General features: G+C 45.6%; 1 protein-coding gene across 1 annotated transcript in view; it reads right to left on the minus strand.

The window, feature by feature from the left end:
* Positions 1–4,888: 4,888 nt before the first annotated feature.
* The window catches only part of ca7 (carbonic anhydrase VII), a 31,636-nt gene continuing 12,256 nt past the window's right edge, over positions 4,889–24,268 (minus strand). Inside the window, exons 4-8 of the mRNA XM_080186680.1 lie at positions 23,904–24,022; positions 21,680–21,775; positions 17,782–17,844; positions 16,178–16,333; positions 4,889–5,919 (exon numbers count right to left, since the gene is read on the minus strand). Of these exons, the coding sequence (XP_080042806.1) occupies positions 5,794–5,919; positions 16,178–16,333; positions 17,782–17,844; positions 21,680–21,775; positions 23,904–24,022 (560 nt within the window). The 3' untranslated portion in view covers positions 4,889–5,793. The remainder of the gene's footprint in view (positions 5,920–16,177; positions 16,334–17,781; positions 17,845–21,679; positions 21,776–23,903; positions 24,023–24,268) is intronic.

Raw genomic sequence — 24,268 nt, forward strand, 5'->3', positions numbered from 1 at the left:
TCTTGCACTGTTTCAACAAAAGACATAATACAATTCTTATTCAGCTGAATATCTTTATTATTGAACAGCTGTTTAATCTAATAAATTACAGATATGGAAACTGATTAAAAACAGAATCACCACAATCAGCCATTTCTAAACAACTCAAAACTGAGAACAGATCCCAATGCCCAGGACAATCTTCAGGATACAGAGTAGACATTAAACTTGTTTATTCTTACCAGTATATACCCTAGTCCGTGTAAGATCAGTTATGGTATGTGTGCTTTGCTGGTTGGTCAGCATTTATTGTCCAACCATAGTTGCCCTTGAGAAGGTGGTGGTGAGCTGCCTTCTTGATTCACTGTAGTCCCTGCGGTGTAGGTACACCCACTGTGCTGTTTGGGAGGGAGTTCCAGGATTTAGACCCAGCGACAATGGAGGAATGGTGATATATTTTCAAGTCAGGATGGTGTGCGACTTGGAGGGGAATTTGCACAATCCCAGTGGTGTTCCCAGGTATCTGCTGCCTTTGTCCTTTTAAGTGATAGAAGTTGTGGGTTTGGAAGGTGCTGCGGATGGAGTTATAGAGCATTGTGTAGATGGTCCACACAGCAGCTACTGTGCATGGGGGGTGGTGAGAGTGAGTGTTTAAGATGATGGGGGTGATCAGCTTTGCAGTCAAACCTGAGGGAGTGCGGCACTCATCCAGGCAAGTACCCAACGCACTGAGCTTGCTGAGCAGTGATTTTGGACGGTCAGTGATGCCTAACCAGTGATACAGCTGCAGACTAATGTTAGGCCAAGCGGTACCTGGGCAGTCCCACAGCATAGCTCCACATAGCTTGTGCTATATCTAGTTCAGTGTGAACTGAAATTTATCAAATGCTCCTGTTTATTTGTGGGTGGAGAGGAAAGGGGAAACGTCACGATGAAGCTTGGAAGGAAGTGGGGGAGCTAGAGTTTGACCCGTCTGCTCAGAGCTCTGCTGGCCTGCTGGGGACCTGGCAGTGCAGGGTGAGCTGGAGATTGCTATCTGCAGTATATATCATCCCCAATCACTCATCGCTGGCTTGTCGCCCCAGTTCTGCATGCAGAACCTTCACCTTCAACCATTGCTGTCGCATTTCTAACAGGTTTGAGAGAACGTGAGTCAGAGTCACCCAGCACGGAATAGGCCCTTCGGCCCATCAAGTCCACACTGACAGACTACCACTTAATTCACGTTAATCTCATCTTCCAGCACTTGTCCCTTGAATGCTACGATGCGTCAAATGCTCACCCAAATACTTTTCAAAGGCTGTAAGGTTTCCGGCCTCCCAGACTGAGCATTCTAGATTCCCACCAAACTCTGAATTTTTTTTCTCAAAATCCCCTCTGATTCTCCTGCCCCTCACTCTAAGACAGTGCCCCCTTGTGATTGACCCCTGAACCAAGAGGAGCAACTGCCCCCTACTCACTCTGTCCACACCCTTCATATTCTTACGCACCTCAATCATGTCCCCCTTCTCCACTGTGACCAGCCTTCTCCACTCGATAGAAAGGAGTGTTTTACAAAAACATTTGACAGGCAGGTTAAGAGTCAGTGACATTGGTTTGGGTCTAGAGTCACATATAATAGTCCCAGGTTGCATAAAGAGAACAGATTGTCTTCTCTTGAAGGACATTATTGAATCAGTTACACTAATGGAAAGCAGATTTTGGATTGCTCAAATGATTTAAACCCTGAAACTCCCCATGGTAGAATTTGTAAACTCGTTCTCTGGACTATAATGGTGGGTAGAGGTAATGTCTCGTTCCCCCCACTGTTTGTTAATCTGTAAAGAATACATCTCAGAAAACAATGCATGGAATTCAACAAAACTCAGTATATAAATATATATATATATATATGTATATATGGAATGGCCCAAAGAAGAACTGGTTAGTTTCTGGTGAAGTTCTGGACCCCGATCTGGATCCTGGACTGTTTAAACATTGGGAGATATGGCAAATTTACCTTTTTTTTAAAGAATGTAATGGGTTGTTTTGTATTTAAGAATATTGCAAATTGTTTCAGTTGCTGGGGTGAAATTTGTCATAGATGTCAAAATGTGAGCAGAGTTTTCAGATCAGGCTGTTGGATGTGGAACCAAAAGAGAAAATGCTGGAAAATCTCAGCGGGTCTGGCAGCATCTGTAAGGAGAGAAAAGAGCTGACGTTTTGAGTCCAGATGACCTTTTGTCAAACCTGTGTTGGATGTGGATTGGCTTGAAACCTCCCCACTGAGACTGAAGCTGTGAATCAGAATATTTCTCTTTTGTGAAAGCATTTGTGAAAAACCTCATGGATAAGCTGTGTAGTTACATTAACGGAGTTAACACAGTGTGTTAACAGTATAGAGTCTATTGGGGTAACACAGTGTGTTAACAGTATTGAGTCTATTGGGGTAACACAGTGTGTTAACAGTATAGGTCTATTGGGGTAACACAGTGTGGTAACAGTATAGAGTCTATTGGGTTAACATAGTGTGGTGACAGTATAGAGTCTATTGGGTTAACACAGTGTGGTAACAGTATAGAGTCTGTTGGGTTAACATAGTGTGGTAACAGTATAGAGTCTATTGGGGTAACACAGTGTGTTAACAGTATTGAGTCTATTGGGGTAACACAGTGTGTTAACAGTATAGGTCTATTGGGGTAACACAGTGTGGTAACAGTATAGAGTCTATTGGGTTAACATAGTGTGGTGACAGTATAGAGTCTATTGGGTTAACACAGTGTGGTAACAGTATAGAGTCTGTTGGGTTAACATAGTGTGGTAACAGTATAGAGTCTATTGGGTTAACACAGTGTGGTAACAGTATAGAGTGTATTGGGTTAACATAGTGTGGTAACAGTATAAAGTCTATTGGGTTAACACAGTGTGGTAACAGTATAGAGTCTATTGGGTTAACACAGTGTGGTAACAGTATAGACTCTACTGGGTTAACACAGTGTGGTAACAGTATAGAGTCTATTGGGTTAACACAGTGTGGTAACAGTATTGAGTCTATTGGGGTAACACAGTGTGGTAACAGTATTGAGTCTATTGGGGTAACACAGTGTGGTAACAGTATAGAGTCTATTGGGTTAACACAGTGTGGTAACAGTATAGAGTCTATTGGGTTAACACAGTGTGGTGACAGTATAGAGTCTATTGGGTTAACACAGTGTGGTAACAGTATAGAGTCTATTGGGTTAACACAGTGTGGTAACAGTATAGAGTCTGTTGGGTTAACACAGTGTGGTGACAGTATAGAGTCTATTGGGTTAACATAGTGTGGTAACAGTATAGACTCTACTGGGTTAACACAGTGTGGTAACAGTATAGAGTCTGTTGGGTTAACACAGTGTGGTGACAGTATAGAGTCTATTGGGTTAACATAGTGTGGTAACAGTATAGACTCTACTGGGTTAACACAGTGTGGTAACAGTATAGAGTCTATTGGGTTAACACAGTGTGGTAACAGTATAGACTCTACTGGGTTAACAGTGTGGTAACAGTATAGAGTCTATTGGGTTAACACAGTGTGGTAACAGTATAGAGTCTGTTGGGTTAACACAGTGTGGTAACAGTATAGAGTGTATTGGGTTAACATAGTGTGGTAACAGTATAAAGTCTATTGGGTTAACACAGTGTGGTAACAGTATAGAGTCTATTGGGTTAACACAGTGTGGTAACAGTATAGAGTCTGTTGGGTTAACACAGTGTGGTGACAGTATAGAGTCTATTGGGTTAACATAGTGTGGTAACAGTATAGACTCTACTGGGTTAACATAGTGTGGTAACAGTATAGAGTCTATTGGGTTAACACAGTGTGGTAACAGTATAGACTCTACTGGGTTAACAGTGTGGTAACAGTATAGAGTCTATTGGGTTAACACAGTGTGGTAACAGTATAGAGTCTATTGGGTTAACACAGTGTGGTAACAGTATAGAGTCTATTGGGTTAACACAGTGTGGTAACAGTATAAAGTCTATTGGGTTAACACAGTGTGGTAACAGTATAGAGTCTATTGGGTTAACACAGTGTGGTAACAGTATAGACTCTACTGGGTTAACACAGTGTGGTAACAGTATAGAGTCTATTGGGTTAACACAGTGTGGTAACAGTATAGACTCTACTGGGTTAACAGTGTGGTAACAGTATAGAGTCTATTGGGTTAACACAGTGTGGTAACAGTATAAAGTCTATTGGGTTAACACAGTGTGGTAACAGTATAGAGTCTGTTGGGTTAACACAGTGTGGTAACAGTATAGAGTCTGTTGGGTTAACACAGTGTGGTAACAGTATAAAGTCTATTGGGTTAACACAGTGTGGTGACAGTATAGAGTCTATTGGGTTAACACGGTGTGGTAACAGTATAGAGTCTATTGGGTTAACACAGTGTGGTAACAGTATAGAGTCTGTTGGGTTAACACAGTGTGGTAACAGTATAGAGTCTATTGGGTTAACACAGTGTGGTAACAGTATAGAGTCTATTGGGTTAACACAGTGTGGTAACAGTATAGAGTCTATTGGGGTAACACAGTGTGGTAACAGTATAGAGTCTATTGGGGTAACACAGTGTGGTGACAGTATAGAGTCTATTGGGTTAACACAGTGTGGTAACAGTATAGAGTCTGTTGGGTTAACACAGTGTGGTAACAGTATAAAGTCTATTGGGTTAACGCAGTGTGGTGACAGTATAGAGTCTATTGGGTTAACACGGTGTGGTAACAGTATAGAGTCTATTGGGTTAACACGGTGTGGTAACAGTATAGAGTCTATTGGGTTAACACAGTGTGGTAACAGTATAGAGTCTGTTGGGTTAACACAGTGTGGTGACAGTATAGAGTCTATTGGGTTAACACAGTGTGGTAACAGTATAGAGCCTATTGGGGTAACACAGTGTGGTGACAGTATAGAGTCTATTGGGTTAACACAGTGTGGTAACAGTATAGAGTCTATTGGGGTAACACAGTGTGGTAACAGTATAGAGTCTATTGAGTGGCCTTTTCCCTTGCCTTTCACTTTACTGCAGGAAGTGTTTTAAGAGAGGATAGATATTGGAATTGATGTGTAATGCAAATAACCCCAATCTGGGTTCCAACACTCTGAAGATAAGGCTGGATTCAACCTGCAACTTTAGTGTACTAAGATCCTTTACCTGTAGGTGTCCCTACCCTTGATCAGATAATGTCCTTTCAATCGATAACAGCAACAACCATCATTCCAAGATTAAATGACCACCCCTGTCTTCGTGGTGTTAATAATCCATTGACACAGGGTAGTGACTGGATATGTGTGTGTGTCTGTGTGTGTGTGTATGCACGCACGTGGATGAGTATGGGTGTGAAGGTGGGTGGGTAAGTGTGTATATATTTATATATATATATATATAGGTAAGTGTGTGTAAATGTGCGTGTGTGTTTGTGTGTGAGTGAGAGAGAGATTTTAAACCAAGCCCAGATTTTAATATTAATCCCGATGCAGCTCCAAGAGAGAATTCACACCAACGAACAGAAGCTTTTGCACATATGAACTAATTAGCGCAGAATATCAAGAAATTAACTTAAGGGTGGGGGGAAGATGGGTATGGAATAGAATCACCATCTGATGCCACACCTAACAGAGACTATCAAGATCTTGTACCTGAGGGAAGGTGAGGAGAGATTTGGTTATGTAGGAATGACAAGTCAACTGGCCAGTGTCCCATTCAGTCCATCTTGTTCCCAGTTTGCTGTGTTCTATCCCCTGCAGGTATGTTATCTTCAGTTTGGATCCAGGAGTTGGTGCAGGGTTGGTGAAAGCTACAATTGGAAGGAAGCAAGAACTGTTCTTCCTTTGAGGGGCTGAGGAGGCCGGAAATTATCCACCATTGGCTGCTTCTCAGAGTCTTCCTCTCCTGAGAAGAGGAGCATCCGGAACTTATCCATCTGCAGAGAAGAAGTTTATATTTTCACTCTCACTGGTAAATGGACTCTCTTCCACAGAGGGCAATACATGCTAGTTTAATTCATCATTTTAAAGCTGTGACCAATGGACTTTCACTAGACAGGAAGGGACATGGAGCCAAGGCTCGTGGATAGATTTCAGATACAGGGCAGCCATGAACACACTCAATGGCAGAACAGGTTTGAAGGGCCAAATGACCTCCTCCTGTTACTGTTACAACAAAAGGGTTTACATCTCACTCAGAGTCATAGAGGTTTACAGCATGGAAACAGGCCCTCTGGTCCAACTTGTCTATGTGCTCTGTCTGAGGCCAGAACTCTCCATTCACCTGACAAAGAGGGTGTCCCTCGAAAGCTTGTGAGTATATTATCAAATAAATAGGTTGGACTAAAACCTGGTGTTGTCAGACTTTTTACCAACTTGTCTATGCCACCCCCTTTTTTTTAAGCCACTAAGCTAATCCCAATTTGCCTGCATATGGCCCATATCTCTTTATACCTATCTTACCCCATGTAACTGTCTAAATGCTTTTTAAAAGACAAAATTGTCTTGGATATGGTCCCTGGAAGGGTAGGGGGTTTTAGTTCAGTCAGGCAGCATGGTTGGTGCAGGCTTGGAGGGTCGAAGGGCCTGTTCCCGTGCTGTATTTTTTCTTTCTTTTTGTCCTTCTCTTAGTAAATCTTTTCTGTACTCTTTCTAGTTTAATAATATCCTTTCTATAGTATGGTGAAGGAGGCCAAGCGAGCTAGTCAAGATGGTAGTTTGCAAGAGCATGCTGGGAGAATTGGACAAGTGCTGAAACAGACAGGCTGCAGCTGTGATATCGGAATATACAGGATATAGGCCATCTCCAGTTCAAAGGACACTTCCTGGTCAAACCAGACACAGGGGCGCCTTAACCCCTTATTTGGGAGGGAGGGGTGTGTCCTACGTGCCTTCAGCACCTACAGACACGGCCATTGAGGACACACCCAGAGATCCGGGTGGCAGCACCTGATTGGACTTTATCGATCAGGGTGATCAAGTCCTGATTGATTGATTGGTAATGGCCAAGAACAGCGTAAAACAAACGAGGTATAAAGGACACTGCGCAACAGAAGAAACTCTCTCTACCATCGAACGAACGACAACAACGGTGACCATTGCCAGCAATGACCGGCAGGAGGAGAGACACCACATTAAAGGAGGAAGGAATTCCAGAGCCAGAGTGTCAGACCAGACCACGCAGAGGGCCACAGAGAACAACACACAGATAAAGGCCAATATCTGCCTGGGTACTTGCCAGGCAAGCAAAAATTAAGTCAAGGCCTAGTATTGGACTTTAGTATTCTATAAGATAACTTAATATTGATTGTGTGGGTAATTAATAATTATGTGTGTAATTAATATTAGTATAGTAACAAGAAGTTTACTTGCAATTCTTTGTCCACCATATAAGGGTTTAAACAGACTGTGTGGCAGGCACAACAGTGACCAGAACTGCACACAGTATTCCAAGTGTGACCTTACCAATGTCTTGTACAACTTCAACAAGACGTCCCAATTCCTGTACTCAATGTTCTGACCAACGAAACCAAGCATGTCAAATGCCTTCTTTACCACCCTGTCCACATATGACTCCACATTCAAGGAGATATGAACCAGTATCCTAGATCTCTTTGCCGTATAACTCTTCTCAACACCCTACCATTGACTGAGTAAGTCCTGCCCTGGTTCAGTCTACCAAAATGCATCACCTCGCATTTATTTAAATTAAACCCCATCTGCCATTCATCAGCCCATTGGTCCAACATGTCAAGATCCCGTTGCAATCCAAGATAACCTCCTTCACTGTCCACTAAGCCACCAATCTTAGTGTCACCTGCAAACTTACTAACCATGGCTCCTAAATTCTCATCCAAATCATTTATGTTAATGACAAATAACAGTGGGCCCAGCACTGCTCCCTGAGACACACCGCTGGTCACAGGCCTCCAGTTTGAAAAATAACCCTCTACAACTACCTTCCATCTTCAAGCCAATTTTGTATCCATTTGGCTACCTCACCCTGGACCCTGTGAGATTTAACCTTATGCAACAACCTACCATGTGGTACCTTGTCAAAGGTCTTTGCTAAAGTCCATGTAGACAACATCAACTGCACTGCCCTCATCTACCTTCTTGGTTACCCCTTCAAAACAAAACTCAAATTCGTGAGACATGCTCACTATTACTAATCAGTCCTTGTGTCTCTAAATGCCTGGAGATCCTGTCTCTCCGAATACCTTCTAACAACTTACCCACTACTGATGTTAAGCTCAGCGGCCTGTAGTTCCCAGGCTTTTCCCTGGAGCCCTTCTTAAACAAAGGCACGACATTTGCCATCCTTCAGTCTTCAGGCGCCTCACCTCTGGCTGTTGATGATTCAAATATCTCTGCTCGGGGACCTGCAATTTCCACCCTGGTCTCCCACAACATCCTGGGATAAACTTCATCAGTCCTGGGGATTTATCTACCTGGATGTGTTTTAAGACTTCCTTCACTCCAGAGACTCCAGACCAGCAGTATCGGTACAGTACTGAGGCCGTGCTACATTGTTGGAGACACTATCACTCTGATCAGATCTTTTCAACTTTCACTAAGCCTCTGGAATCGAGACTTCAAGCATGAGCTCTTGACTCAAGTGAGCATTGTTACCTATAGAGCCACAGCTGACAAGACCAATTAAAGTAATCCTTAATCTGGCCAGGCACAATCTCCAGATCGAGGGGGCTGTGGTGGGCAGGAGGAGGTAAAATACTAATTTGCTGACTGAAGTCCAAACAACGAGCTTAAGTGCTGCGTTATTTCTCCATCTCCACATCTGACATTTGGATAACTTAATTCAGAGTGAAGTTTACAAGCACTGTGCTGGCCAAATGCCAGGGTCAACTTGAAGTGGAACTAATTTACAAACCTGATGTACAGCACTGAGCAGCAGGAAGAAACACACGTCTCAGACACATCGGCATGTCTCTCATCGCCGCCTGCACACCCACTTGTTCTCCTGCATCACACCCCATTTACCGACCCTCGGGGCACAGTCCCCACCACGCTCACCAATTCAAAGCTCAGTTACTCTCACTGATACCGCACCCGACTTTTAAATTCCAGGTTTAAATTCTCAAACTGCCCTGGTGGGTTTTAAATTGACAGTCGTTGGATGATTAGTCTCACTTACACCACCGCATTCATCACTTATGCCACTTGCTGTGGATTCAAGTGATGACTCACTTTGGCCCACTCCCCACTCCCAACACTCCCACACTCCGGCACGGGGGTGTACAAAATCAGCCTGATGGACTGGGTGGGTTTTTTTTTTGATTGTTTCTATTCTAAACTCAGTGAAATCGAGAGGCTGTCTGTATTAGCCTCTCCATCACGACCGCTCTCCGCTCAAAAATCTGATCAGATCCTTCAGTCCATCACCAGCTTCCAGGAATCACACTTATAGATCCGAGCTTGTGGCACAGCCTGGTCCTGTACTGAATGGCACAATTCCCACTTTCCTGCAGCATCAATTACCGGGAGGCCGGGGTTAATCAGTGCTCCCACTAAGACAGGCGTCTATATCCTTCACCGCAAGGTCCCTAATTCTACCCGCCTCATTACATAACACCAGATCCAAGATAGCTCGCTCCCTCGTCGGCTCCAACACACACTGTTCAAGGAAACTATCCCGGCAGCATTCCAAGAACTCCTCCTCGAGCCCACCGCGTCCAACATGGGTCGACCAATCTATATGTAGATTGAAATCCCCCATAACTACGGCCATCCCATTCCTGCACGCTGCACTTATTTGCGCGTTAACAGCCCGCCCCACCTCCAGATCATTATTCGGGGGCCCATAGACGACACCCACCAGCGTCTTCCTCCCTTTGCTGTTCCTAATCTCTACCCACAACGATTCCGCTTTCTGCTCCTTGGCTCCAATATCATCCCTTGCTACCACCCTGATGCTATCCTTAATCAGCAGAGCTACGCCCCCCCCCTTTTTCCTCCCGCTATCCTTCCTAAACACTTGATACCCCTGGACATTCAGCTCCCAGTCCCTGTCACTTTGCAGCCACATCTCTGTAACAGCCACCAGATCATATCCATTTGTGCTGATCTGCGGTGACTAGTGGAGTGCCCCAGGGGTCGGTGCTGGGGCCTCAGCTATTTACCATTTATATAGATGATCTGGAGGAGGGAACAGAGTGTAGGGTGTCGAAATTCGCTGATGACACCAAGGTTGGTGGAACGGCAAATTGTGCGGAGGGTGTGGAGAGTCTGCAGAAGGATCTAGATAGGCTGGGCGAATGGGCCAGGAACTGGCAAATGGAATTTAATGTTGGCAAGTGCGAGGTGGTCCACTTTGGTAGGAATAATGGTAGGAAGGATTATTACATACGTGGCGAAAAACTGCAGCAGGCGACGGTGCAGAGGGACCTTGGGGTCCTTGTGCATGAGTCGCAAAAACCCAGCTTGCAGGTGTAGCAGGTGGTCAGGAAGGCGAATGGGATGCTGGCCTTCATAGCGAGGGGGATTGAATATAAAAGTAGGGAGGTCTTGCTGCAGCTGTATAGGGCATTGGTGAGGCCGCAGCTGGTGTACTGTGTGCAGTTTTAGGCGCCGTACTTACGCAAGGATATTTTGGCCTTGGAGGGAGTGCAGAGGAGGTTTACTAGGCTGATGCCGGAGTTGAGGGGGTTGAGCTATGAGGAGAGGCTGATTAAACTAGGCTTGTACTCATTAGAGTTTAGAAGAATGAGGGGAGATCTCATTGAGACATATAAGATGATGAATGGGATGGATAGGATAGAGGTGGAGAGACTCTTCCCGCTCAGAAAGGACAGTAGGACTAGGGGGCACAGCCTCAAGATAAAGGGGGGGGCGGTTTAGAACGGAGTTGAGGAGGAACTTCTTCACGCAAAGGGTGGTGAATCTCTGGAATTCTCTGCCCGTTGAAGTGGTGGAGGCTGCCTCGCTAAATATTTTTAAGACGTGGGTTGATGGGTTTTTGATAAGAGAGGGGATTAAGGGTTATGGGGAGAGGGCGGGAATGTGGAACTGAGACATGACAGATCAGCCATGATCTTATTGAATGGCGGGGCAGGCTCGAAGGGCTAGATGGCCTACTCCTGCTCCTATTTCTTATGTTCTTATGTTCTTATATGGGTGCGCAGTCACCCAGAATATATTGCACAGCCCACTCACAAGCTTCCCTCTTTAGGATGTGCAGATTGCAAAACAACTATACCATATTGGGAGATGTGACAGCAATGTCACTGGGCTAGAATTCTAGAAGCCCAGGCTAATACTCTGGGGACACGGGTTCAAATCCCATCAACACAGGGGTGGTATTATCACTAGACTATTAATCCAGAAATGCAACTAATGTTCTGGGAACCTGGGTTCGAATCCCGCCACGGCAGATGGTGGAATTTGAATTCAATAAAAAAAATCTGGAATTAAGAATCTACTGACGACCATGAAACCATTGCCGATTGTCGGAAAAACCCATCTTGTTCACTAATGTCCCTTTAGGGAAGGAAATCTGCCGTCCTTACCCGGTCTGGCCTACACGTGGCTCCAGAGCCACAGTCAATGTGGTTGATTCTCAACTGCCCTCCAAGGGCAACTAGGGATGGGCAATAAATGCTGGACAGCCAATGATGCACATGTTCCATCAATTAAAAAAAAAGACAGCTGGTGGAATTCAAATTTGATGAATAAAATCTGGAATCTAAGCTCTCTTTGTGTTGTATAACATATCAGGTTCCGGGAAGGCCGGTGGTCAGGAAGACTGACAATGTCAGGAAACCAATGATGGGAATGTGGAGTGGGAATGTTGGAGATGGAAGGTCACAGGATAAAACTTTCAGGAATATGTGTAACCAGAGTCGGCAACCCGAGGTTACCTAGCCTGGCCTATATGTGACTCCAGACCCATAACAACAAACATACAAATTAGGAGCGAGCCACCTGACCCCCTCCAACTTGAACATAGTCAATCTGATCAACATGGTTGATTTTTAACTGCCCTTAGCCTAGTTCAAGGGTAATCAGGGATGGGCAATTGCTGGCTTGGACAGCAGCAGCCACAGCCCACCAAACAGGTGGCACAGTGGGTTAGCACTGCTGCCTCACAGCGCCAGGGGCCTGGGTTCGATTCCTGGTTTGGGTCACTGTCTGTACGTGAGTCTGCATGTTCTCCCCATCTCTGCATGGGTTTCCTCTGGGTGATTAATTTCCTCCCACAGTCCAAATACATGCGGGTTAATTGGCCGCACTAAATTGCCCCTTAGTGTCAGGGGGACTAGCTAGGGTAAATGCATGGGGTTATGGGGAAAATCTTGGGTGGGATTGTGGTCAGTACAGACTCAATGGGCCGAATGGCCTCTTTCTGCACAGTAGGGATTCTATGATTCTAAACAATAGAGGAACAAAATGAACTAAACAGACCATGAACAATACAAACACATTGTTGTCAACACCTCCAGGATTGTTCTGGAAATTTCCACCAGCTCTGCTGCAGCAAAATCAGGGACATAGAAAGCGTTTTTGTTTTAAATTTCCCGTCAACAATTTGTACATTCATTAACACAGATATTGGAGATGGGGGAAAGCCACTGTTTGATTGGATGATCTTTGACTGTCCATCGTTACCGATGGATCAGTTCCAGGAAGGCTGGTGGTCAGGAAGACTGACAATGTCAGGAAAGCAATGATGGGAATGTGGAGTGGGAATGTTGGAGATGGAAGGTCATGGGATAAAACTTTCAGGAATATGTGTAACCAGCGTCGGCAACCCGAGGAATAAGTCACAGCAGGCAGTGCAACGTCAAAGATTTTGCCCAAGAAAAGGGCAGCCTCCCAACATTCACTTCTTGAATAAAAGTTTGTCCTCTCCTTCTCACGAAAGTCTGGGCTCTCACTGACATTCCAGCAGTTATTAGGTGGGGCGTGAGCTTCATCAGTCACTCCTATCTCCCGCCGTGTTCACAGCACCGGCCACTTGGTCCAGTTCCTCACAATAATCTCACCCCTTCAACATATCCTTCTGTTCCTCTCTCCCTCAGTATTTAGGGAGCTTTTTAAATTCATTTACAAGGTGTAGGCATCGCTGGTAAGGCCAGCGTTTATTGCCTATTTCCAATTAACCTCCATTTCAAAGGGCATTTGAGAGTCAACCACATTGCTGTGGCTCTGGAGTCACATGTAGGCCAGGCCGGGTAAGGATGGGAGATTTCCTTCCCTAAAGAACATTAGTGACCCAGATGGGTTTTTCCAACAATCAACAATGGTTTCATGGTCATCAGTAGACTTTTAATTCCAGATTTTTACTAAATTTCACCAGCTGCCTTGGGGGGGGATTCAAACCCAGATTCCTGGATCTTGCCCTGGGTCTTTAGATTACTGTTCAAACTACAATATCACTGCGTCACTGCTTTTCCCTCGAATTTATCCTCAACCATTTCTTGTAGCAGTGATCCCCACAATCTCTCTGCAAAGTTTCTCCTGAATTTCTCTTGCATTTTTTAGCGAGTGTAGGAACTGTTGTAAGGCAGAGATTTAAAAGGAAACTTTTTTTCATATAGCAAGTGGTTAGGATCTGGAATGTACTGTCTGAGAGTGTGGTGGAGACAGATTCACACAGCAAGTGGTTAGGGTCTGGAATGTACTGTCTGAGAGTGTGGTGGAGACAGATTCACACAGCGAGTGGTTAAGATCTGGAATGTACTGTCTGAGAGTGTGGTGGAGACAGATTCACACAGCGAGTGGTTAGGATCTGGAATGTACTGCCTGAGAGTGTGGTGGAGACAGATTCACACAGCGAGTGGTTAGGATCTGGAATGTATTGTCTGAGAGTGTGATGGAAACAGATTCACACAGCGAGTGGTTAGGATCTGGAATGTACTGTCTGAGAGTGTGGTGGAGACAGATTCACACGGTGAGTGGTTAGGATTTGGAATGTACTGTCTGAGAGTGTGGTGGAGACAGATTCACACGGTGAGTGGTTAGGATCTGGAATGTACTGTCTGAGAGTGTGATGGAGGCAGGTCCAATTGAGGCTTTCAAAAGGGAATTGGATTGTTTTCTGGAAAGGAAGAATGTGCAGGCGACTGGAAGAAGGCGGGGAGTGGCATTGCCCCTTTGGAGGGCCAGCACAAACACAATGGGTTGAATAGCCTCCTTCTGTGCTATAACAATTTTGAGAGTCTGAGAGAGATGGGGTCAGAGTGGAAGAGAGTAATTAGAGTGGGAGGAGGTTCATGCGGAGTATAAACACAAGCAACAAACAATCAGGCCAAGTGTGCACTTGTAAAGTCTATTTTGTGTTGAGTGGACGGCAATCTGCAGGAGCAGGTTAACAGGAATGGAAAGACGCAGCAGAGCAGCATGCAAAAGTGGTGCCAGACTGCCGTGGTGTAGAGCTCTGAGTCACAGAGTGACACAGAACCAGGGCAGACACAATGACGCTGCTGCAGGCCTAAGCTTTCTCATAAACAGCTGCTCCACTCTGCAACCGAGAGGAGGTGAAAGGGAAACAGCTCATCTCCTACACACTGAGGCAACACTCATCGCCAGCACCTCAATCAGTTTAACCCTTTGCCTTCCAATTCACATTCTCAACTCAGCGCGTCAGTGCTGGATAGAGGGGAGCGGGAGACAGTGAGACCCCAGCCCACTCACCCACTCCCTCCACTAATCAGCAGGGTGAGGGGGAGAGGACACACACACACACACACACACACACACACACACGAGAAAGAGAGAAGTTGCAGCCGCACGCACAAAGTGAAAGGAAAAAAGCAACATCTGTGGGGGTGTGAGTGTGACAGAGAGAGAGAGAATGTGGGGAATGAGTAAGAGAAGAAGATAGTGAGCAAGAGGGAAGTTAGATAGTGGGAAAGGGAAGACACATGAGAAAACTGTCCAACTTTCTTGAACTTTAATGGTATATTATAATTAATGTTATATTTTAATTACTAATATTTTAATGGTGTAATGGTAATCGGGATGGCATGGCGGTTATCATTGCAGCCTCACGGGTTCGATTCCTGGCTTGGGTCACTGTTTGTGTGAAGTTTGCACATTCTCCCCGTGTCTGTGTGGGTTTCTTCTGGGAGCTCCGGTTTCCTCCCACACTTTGAACGACGTGCTGGTTAGGTGCATTGAACATGCTAAATTCTCCCTCGGTGTACCTGAACAGGCACCAGAGTGTGGCAACTGGGGGATTTCCACAGTAACGTGTTAATGTAAGCCCTACTTGTGATACTAATAAATATAAACTTTGACTTTATATTTAGACTTTGTGGCTTTCAGTTCCTCTGGCATTAATCATATCATTATAACCTCTTGAAGCAATTAATCTTTAACTAATGATTAGACTAATTGATTTTTAACACACTCAATAAACAGCCAATATCACAAAGGTCCATTTGAAACAGTCCTTGATCAATCTCACAGGAAAAGCCAAGTGAGATATTGGGGGAATGGGCAGTGCAGTGACAATATCACTGGACTAGTAATCCTAAGGCCCAGGCGAATGCTCTGGGGACACGGGTTCAAATCCCACCACGGCAGCTGCTGGAATTTAAATTCAATTAATAGACCTGGAATTGAAATAGGTTCTCAGTGACCACGGCCGGGATTAGCCCCCTGCTCTCTCTGCATGGCGGGAATTTCCGTGGTGGGCTATTGGCCACTGGTTGGATCTTCCAATCCAGCCAAAATCAATGAGCTTTGCCTGGCTTTCCTGCCCAACACTGCGGGAGGTTCCCTTTGGTGGGACTGGAAGATCCAGCTGGACAACTGGAGAATTCTTTCCCACGAATCTATCAACAATTGATGTAAAAACCTATCTGTCCACTAATGTCCTTTAGGGAAGGAAATCTGCCATCGTTACCCAGTCTGGCCTACGTGTGACACCAGGGCCACAGTGATGTGGTTGATTCTTACTGAAATAGCGTCCAGCAAACCTGCTCAGTTCAAATTTAGACATAGAAATTTAGAAAATAGGTGCAGGTGCAGAGATGGTAGACCATCTCTCTCCTTTCTGTAATGCAGGATTTATGATGATGCTTTCAGTCTTTCCAAGATTTATTTGGAGCAATTTCTACACAAGCGGTACGGAGTGTCCGAATCGGAGAGCCAGCAGTGCTGGCGAGGAACCTTGGCTACCTGGAGCCTTGAAGACAATTCTGGACGGTTGGCAACCCTGAGGTCACTCACCTGCTTCTCAGACACTAGGATGGGCTCCTTGAAGACAATCCAGGTCACGCTCTCGTAGAGTGGAGGGGTGGTCAGAGAGCCTGGGTACGTCCAGTAATCCCTGCATTTTGGCAGCAGACATTGTGGGTCAAAGTCCTTAAACTGGGCCTTAGTTTCCTGGTAAGAGAGGAACACAGTTTCCATATCAGAAATGGCCACCTCAGGTAGCAGAGAGTTTCAGCCTCGTTAATACATCCCAGCATTTATCAGATTAACAGCAACTGTGCATAAGGGATAGGAATAAAAGGAGGCCATTCAGCCCCTCAAGCCTAGTCAACCATTCAGCAAGATCAATCCACTTTCCCCGGTTTCCCTCAAGTATCCAAGAATCTTTCAATCACAGTCATAAATTTACCAATCGGGTGAAGACTCACAATTCTCTGAGTGAAGAAATTTCTGGATCCTAAATGGTTAACACCTAAGAACATAAGAAATAGGAGCAGGAGTAGGCCATCTAGCCCTTCGAGCCTGCCCCGCCATTCAATAAGATCGTGGCTGATCTGAAGTGGATCAGTTCCACTTTCCCGCTCTCTCCCCATAACCCTTAATTCCCTTGTCTATCAGAAACCTATCCACCCGTGACTTAAAAATATTTAGCGAGGCAGCCTCCACCACTTCAACGGGCAGAGAATTCCAGAAATTCACCACCCTTTGAGTGAAGAAGTTCCTCCTCAACTCCGTTCTAAACTCCCTCCCCTTATTTTGAGGCTGTGCCCTCCAGTCCTGCTGTCCTTTCTAAATGGGAAGAATCTCTCTCCCTCTACCCTATCCATCCCCTTCATTATCTCATACGTCTCTATAAGATCCCCCCTCATCCTTCTAAACTCCAATGAGTACAGACCCAGTCTATTTAGTCTCTCTTCATAGTCTAACCCCCTCATCTCCAGTATCAGCCTAGTAAATCTCCTCTGCACTCCCTCCAAGGCCAAAATTTCCTTACACAAGTTCGGCGACCAAAACTGCACACAGTACTCCAGCTGCGGCCTCACCAGTGCCCTATACAACTGCAGCAAGACCTGCAGCAAGACCGGTGCCTCCTACCTTGGATCTGTGCCAATTTGTGTGTCAATACACTGGTGAAGCATCTTGGAGCATTTTACTGCATTAAGGAGGCTATATAAATGCAAATTGTTGTTATTGAGAAACCAAAACGTCCCAAAGGCATTCAACACAAAACATATTTCACTTTGAGCTCCAGCACAGCCTTCCTGTTATTTGATGTGTGTGATAAAATCTGGCAAGATTGTTCTCCAATCCCAACTAGTTCAGGATGTTCTTCGGGGCAGGAAACCTGAGTCAAGTTGGTCAGTCCAACGGCTAAGTTTCAGACTATGTGGCTGACTCAATGAAATGGTCTAACAAACCACAATCTTTTCAAAATTAACTGGTACCAACCAGAGCCCCAGCACCTTTTTGGTGGCAATTAGAGATGGGTAAATAATCAAATGGTCAAAGCGAGCATTAATATCTCATTGCAAAACAGACTGAAAGCTACGCTGTTCCGATTCAGGGAAATCAACTGGCTGTCGTCAAATATCGACAACCCTCCAAACTTCCCGTCTTACCTTGAACTTAACCATGTACAAGGCATCTGTTAATCTGTGCAGGTTGGCATGTCTATCACCAGTCTGTAAGAGAGAAGAAATTTCAAAACATAGGATACAGAAAAGGCCATTCAGCCCATCAGGTATGTGCCGACCCTCCAAATGAGTGCCCTACCTATGCCCAGTCCACCACCCTAACCCCATAACCCTGCGCATTGATCATGGCCAATCCACCTAACCTGCACATCTTTGGAGTGCATGAGGAAACTGGAGCACCCGGAGGAAACCCATGCAGACATGGGGAGAATATGCAAATTCCACACAATGACCCAAACCGGGAATTGAACCTGGGTCCCTGGCACTGAGAGGCAGCAGTGCTAACCACTGTGCCACCCCATGACTAGGTTAGATTGGTTAAGAGTATCTCATGGAATTTACAGCACAGAAGCAGGCCATTCAGCCCAACTGGCCCTTGCTGCTGTTCATGCTGCAAGGGAGCTTCCTCCCACCATCTTACTGATTCTATCAGCACTTTCTTCTATTCCTTCTCACTCGGGTGTTTGCCCGATTTCCCCCTGAAGTGATTTGCTTCTGCACTCTGTGAAGGAAGTTCTACGTTCTCGTCATGCTCTCTGTAAAAATGTTTCTCCTGAATTCCCTGTTAGATTTATTACTGATTATCTTATATTTCTGGCCCCTAGTTTTTGTAAACATCCCTCTATCCATGCTATCAAACCTTTTCAGAATTTTAAAGATCTCCGTCAGGTCACCCCGTAGCCTTCACCTTTCTCCCAGCTAACTCCATTTTCAAGTTTGCTGATGACACCACTGTAGTGGGTCAGATCTCAAACAGTGACGAGACAGAGTACAGGAATGAGATAGAGAATCTGGTGAACTGGTGCGGCAACAACAATCTCTCCCTCAATGTCAACAAAACAAAGGAGATTGTCATTGACTTCAGGAAACGTAAAGGGGAACATTCCCCTGTCAATGGGGGTGGGGTGGAAATGGTTGAGAGCTTCATGTTTTTAAGTGTCCTGATCAATAACAACCTGTCCTGGCCCCCCCAATGCTAACACTATAGTTAAGAAAGCCCAGCAACACCTCTACTTTCTCAGAAGTTTAAGGAAATTTGGTGTGTCTGCTACAACTCTCACCAACTCTTACAGATGCACCATACAAAGCATTCTTTCGAGTTGTATCACAGCTTGGTCTGGGCTCCTGCTCTGTCCAAGATTGCAAGAAACTACAAAGGATCATGAACGAAGTCCAGTCCATCACGCAAACCAGTCTCCCATCTAATGACACTGTCTACACTTCCCGCTGCCTCGGCAAAGCAGCCAGCATAATTATGGACCCATGCACGCACCCCGGACATTCTCTCTTCCACCATCTTCCATTGGGAAAAAGATACAACAGTCTGAGGTCCCGTACCAACCGACTCAAGAACAGCTTCTTCCCTGCTGCTGTCAGACTTTTGAATGGACCCACCTCACATTAAGTTGATCTTTCTCTACACCCTAGCTATGACTGTAACACTACATTCTGCACTCTCTCCTTTCCTTCTCTATGAATGGTATGCATTGTCTGTACAGAGCGAAGAAACAATGGCTACGATTCTCCCTTCCCATCGTACTAATTTTTTAGCGCAGCGGGCTGGGAGCATCACCGTCAGCCGATTCATGGGGTTCCCGCGAACATTGGCGCCACGCTTGCATCTCCCAACACTGGATTTTTGCTCTGCTCTGCACTGGGAATCGATGAGGAGATGCGGAAATCATTTAGTTAATCATTTTTCTCCAATTTAAATGTGGTTATCAGGCCTGGGACTGGATTCTCCAGGCCATTGGGATTGATGGGGGCAGGAGGAAGGCCAGCGATTGGGTCGAGCTGGGGAGTGGGGGGGGGGTGGGGTTGGGGGGGGGGGCGTCTGCACAGTTTGGGGGTGGAGGGGATTGGCACTGCGGGGAGGGCTGGAGATTGGAGCAATCCGGAACGGAACAAGAGTTGGGGTCGAGGCTGGCCGGCAAACAGGAGACTGACAGTTTGGGTCCACTGCGCATGTGCAGAGACTGGCTGCTTTCAGCCTCCTGGGTGGGAATAGGCCTCGCTCCCTGAAATATGATGACATTCGCACCAGTGGCCTCTACACTGCACAGACTGTGGGAGATTCGAGTCTGAACTCCCACTGAACAAAACATCGTGAATTACTCCAGTTTTCCCACGAGGAAAGGCTGAGGGACTTGAGGTTATTTTTGTTAGAGAGAAGAAGGTTACGAGGTGACCTGATTGAGGCAGACAAGATGATCAGAGGGTTAGATAGGGTGGACAGTGAGAGCCTTTTTCCTCGGATGGTGATGGCTAACACGAGGGGGCCTGGCTTTAAATTAAGGGGTGGTAATTATAGGATGGATGTCAGAGGTAGGTTCTTTACTCAGAGGGTAGTAAGGGTGTGGAATGCCCTGCCTGCAGCAGTTGTGGACTCGCCAACTTTAAGGGTGTTCAAATGGTCAGTGGATAGGCATATGGATAACATTGGAATAGTTTAGGTTAGAGGGTCATTAGATTGGTTCCACTGGTCGGTGCAACATCGAGGGCCGAAGGGCCTGTACTGCGCTGGAATGTTCTATGTTCTATTTGACACTTAGAATATTTTTGGGAGAATTTCGTCCAATACTTTTTGCTGTATACTAATACAATAATAAATCAAATATCAAACTTTTCTAGAGAAAAGAGCCCCAGTTAAACTTTACTCAGTAACTATAAATCATAAAGTTCCCTGATTCTTTCTCCGTGGCGCCACCTTGGTCGATCACAGTCCATTGGCAAAAAATCAGTACCTTCCTTTCCTTACAGTATAACTCTTGTGAAATTTGGCATCCTTGAATTTGATGAGAGCAAAATAACTTGGCAACAGCTTCGTCTTTTCAGCTGAATTGCAATGATCTAGTAAATCATTGTTTGCATCTCCAGTGACTCCATATCACTTCGATATTAATCTACTAGTTAATCTACAGGGTTAGAACAAATAAACCTGTGGTTGGGAGACACTGATTATATACTGTAGAACAATATAAACGCATTGCTCCCAGCATGTAATCCTGGCTGGTATTCCCAGTGCCGGCACTGAGGGCGCGCTGCACTGGAGGTGCCACCTTTAAGATGCTAAACCATTCTGAATCTCTGTGCCTAATTCATTACATTGTTCAGGTTTATTGGCAATTACATTGCTAAACATTGCTATTTGTACACCTATAAACGGGGATGGCTGGGACACCGGGATTGGGGTATTATTGACTGTGAATGAAGGGTATTTGTACACCTATCAATGGGGATAACTGGGACACTGGAGATTGGGGTATTATTGACTGTGAATGAAGGGTATTTGGGGATGACTGGGACACTGGAGGGTTGGTCTACTGTTGACTGTGAATTAAGTCAATAAACTTGCTCCAGTAAAGAAAGCAATCTTGGCTGTAACTTCACCAACAGCACATGGATCTGATCAAGAAATATTGTTCCCTCGTGTGCGTGTAAGAGGTTTCCTGGCTTTATTTCAAAGGGCAGAACAGTTCTGCCGGAGCCCTGGTCATTATTTATCCTTCAACCAACATCACCAAACCAGATGATTTGGTTCCTGCTGTTTGAGGGAGCTTGCATTATAACAACGTCTGTACAAGCTAAGTGCTTTGAGAGAATCCGAGGTCATAGTGGGCCTAAATGTAAAATATTCCTCGCTCATAAAGTATTTTGTAACAATGGTTGTGACAGATCTGACCTTTCATTCATCAGCCTTGGCTGAATTCGGCGACAGGGCACGCTGGTTATTACAGGTAGAACCTTTCTGCCTTTCTCCTGACTAAATTCAGATCAGATCACAATAAATATTTCCTTTTCCGACATTAAATTGAAAGTTTACCTCCAGGAAAACAGCGACCACAGCCAGTCCATCCGGTGACACTGCTGCCTCTCCAAAGGTTTTGTACTTTGCTGAGTTCCAGTGAACCAAGTGGAGCTGTAACGTGAGGATAAAGGAAGAATTATCATGCAAATTCGGAGAGGGCAAGGACCTCACCGCTGTCAGCGAGTGGAGCCAATTTGAACTGTATTTCCCGGCAAACAGAGTCTCCACAAACTCCAACAAATAGAACTCATAACCAGAACTAAAGCAAAGTTTTCCGATAAAAGCAGGATATTTATCTGGCAAGATGCAGTGAGTAGAGGATTATCACGGATTGTGTGTGAAATTCATCCCTCTTACTCCCACCCTGTTTGATCCTTCCAGATGTGACCGACAGGGGAATTCACCAATCATCTCAATTCTGATTGGGAATTGTGGTTTCGTTGGCTGTGCGCTGACTAAATTAATCCTAATTAGAAGTAAAAACCAAGATAGGCTAAAAGAGTTGGGATTCTATCCTTCAGTATAGGGGAAATTTGACGGTGGTTTGTGTGATGAAGAATGGTTGGTGTTGGAGTCAATAGTTTATTCTGATTAAACAGGTTAGTGAGCACCAGGGGTTCACAGAATCCTACAGTGCAGGAGGCCATCCAGTCTGCACCAACCACAATCCCAGCCAAGACCCTATCCCCATAACCTCATGCATTTACCCTAGCTAGTCTCCCTGACACCAAGGGGCAATTTAGCATGGCCAATCCACCTAACCCGCACATCTTTAGACTGCGGGAGGAAATCACAGCATCCGGAGGAAAACCTGAGCACAATCCCACCCAGGCCCTACCCCTATATCCCCACATATTATACCCACTAATCCCTCTAACCTACGCATCCCTGGACACTAAGGGCTAATTTCTTAACATGGCCAATCAACCTAACCCGCATGTCTTTGGACTGTGGGAGGAAACCGGAGCACCTGGAGGAAACCCACGCAGACACGAGGAGAATGTGCAAACTCCACACAGACAGTGACCTGAGTCAGGAATCGAACCCAGGACCCTAGCGCTGTGAAGCAGCAGTGCTAACCACTGTGCTACCGTGCCACCCGTGAATCAGTTGCTTGGAGCATCCTTGAAACCCAGGGGGTTGGAAATGTTACACGGTTAAAGAGCCACTTGATATTGTTATCCTCTCTCAATTTGGGTCAGATAGTGAGGTTACCATTAGTCTCGGCGCCCCCAAAATAAACAGAAACTAAAGGGGACTATCCATTGCAGATTGTGCTGTTTGGGAACTTTGGATTAAAGTGAAGGTTGCAGGGGGAGGGGTACAAGCTCAATATCTGCCATTACTCATTATCTCAACTGATGAATGAAGATTGGTCTCTAGTCTATACAAGCTCCCTCCGTCCCTCTTGCATAGAAACAGCTGTGTGTGTCATTTAAAGATGCATCGCAGAAATTCACCAAGACTCCTTAGACAGCATCTTCCAAACCCACAACTTCTACCATCTAGATTGGAAGGACAAGGGCAGCAGACACATGGGAACTCCACCACCGGCTGGTTCCCCAAGTCATTCACCATCCTGACTTGGAAACATATCGCCGTTCCTTCGCAGTCACTGGGTAAAAATACTGGAATTTCCTCTCTAACAGCATCGTGGGTGTACCTACACCAGACGGACTGCAGAGATTGAAGAAGGCAGCTCACTACCACCTTCTCAAGGGCAATCAGGGATGGGCAACACTTTGCGAGTGACACCACATCCCGTAAATGAATAAGAAATGGAATTTGAGGAGGACAGAGTGACAACAAGACTGAACCCTAAAAACCTTCAGGGCAGAGGGTAAAACACAATGATCACAACCGTCTACAAGATGATGAGTGACATAGACAGGACAGAGGCTTTTTCCCAGGGTGGAAGTGTCAATAACACAGGGGCACAGGGTTCAAGGTGAGAGGGGGAAAGTTTAAGGGGGGATGTGCAGGGGACATTTTCATGCAGAGAGTGGTGAGTGCCTGGAACACGCTGCCAGAGGGGGTGGTGGAAGCAGGAACATTAGCACCATTTAAGAGGCATCTGGATGGGTACACGGATAGGGAGGGAATAGAGGGATACGGATTGAGTAAGGGCAGAAGGGTTGTTTTTACACAGGGAATCATGACCGGCACAGGCCTGGAGGGGCCGAAGGGCCTGTTCCTGAGCTGTGCCGTTCTTTATCTGATTGAAGAAAGGTCTGCTTACCTCGCCAGGGTATGACTTGCCATCGACAGTGTGCTCCGATCCCTGCCTGCCTCTCTGTCCCCAGTGAAAATGGAATTGTTTCAGTTTATAGGGATTCTCCAGGGGGCCACCACTCACCACTGCAGGATCAGGAACGGGGCCAAGGTTAGAACTGAGGATCGAGGAACAAAACCATTCATCGTCATACAACAACAACAACAACAACTTGCCTTTAACTAGCACCTTCAGCGTGGTCAGATTTCCCAAGGTGTTTCGTCGGAGCGTTAGCAGACTGGGACAGTCGCCGAGCTGCACAAGATGCTGCTGATTCACTTTTGAACTGCTGCGCTGTATCATTCTGTGACTTTATTTGTGGGTCTGATTAG

Source organism: Carcharhinus amblyrhynchos, chromosome 4, assembly GCF_965287045.1.
Source record: "Carcharhinus amblyrhynchos chromosome 4, sCarAmb.v2.hapA, whole genome shotgun sequence".
In the NCBI taxonomy this organism is placed as follows: Eukaryota; Metazoa; Chordata; class Chondrichthyes; order Carcharhiniformes; family Carcharhinidae; genus Carcharhinus; species Carcharhinus amblyrhynchos.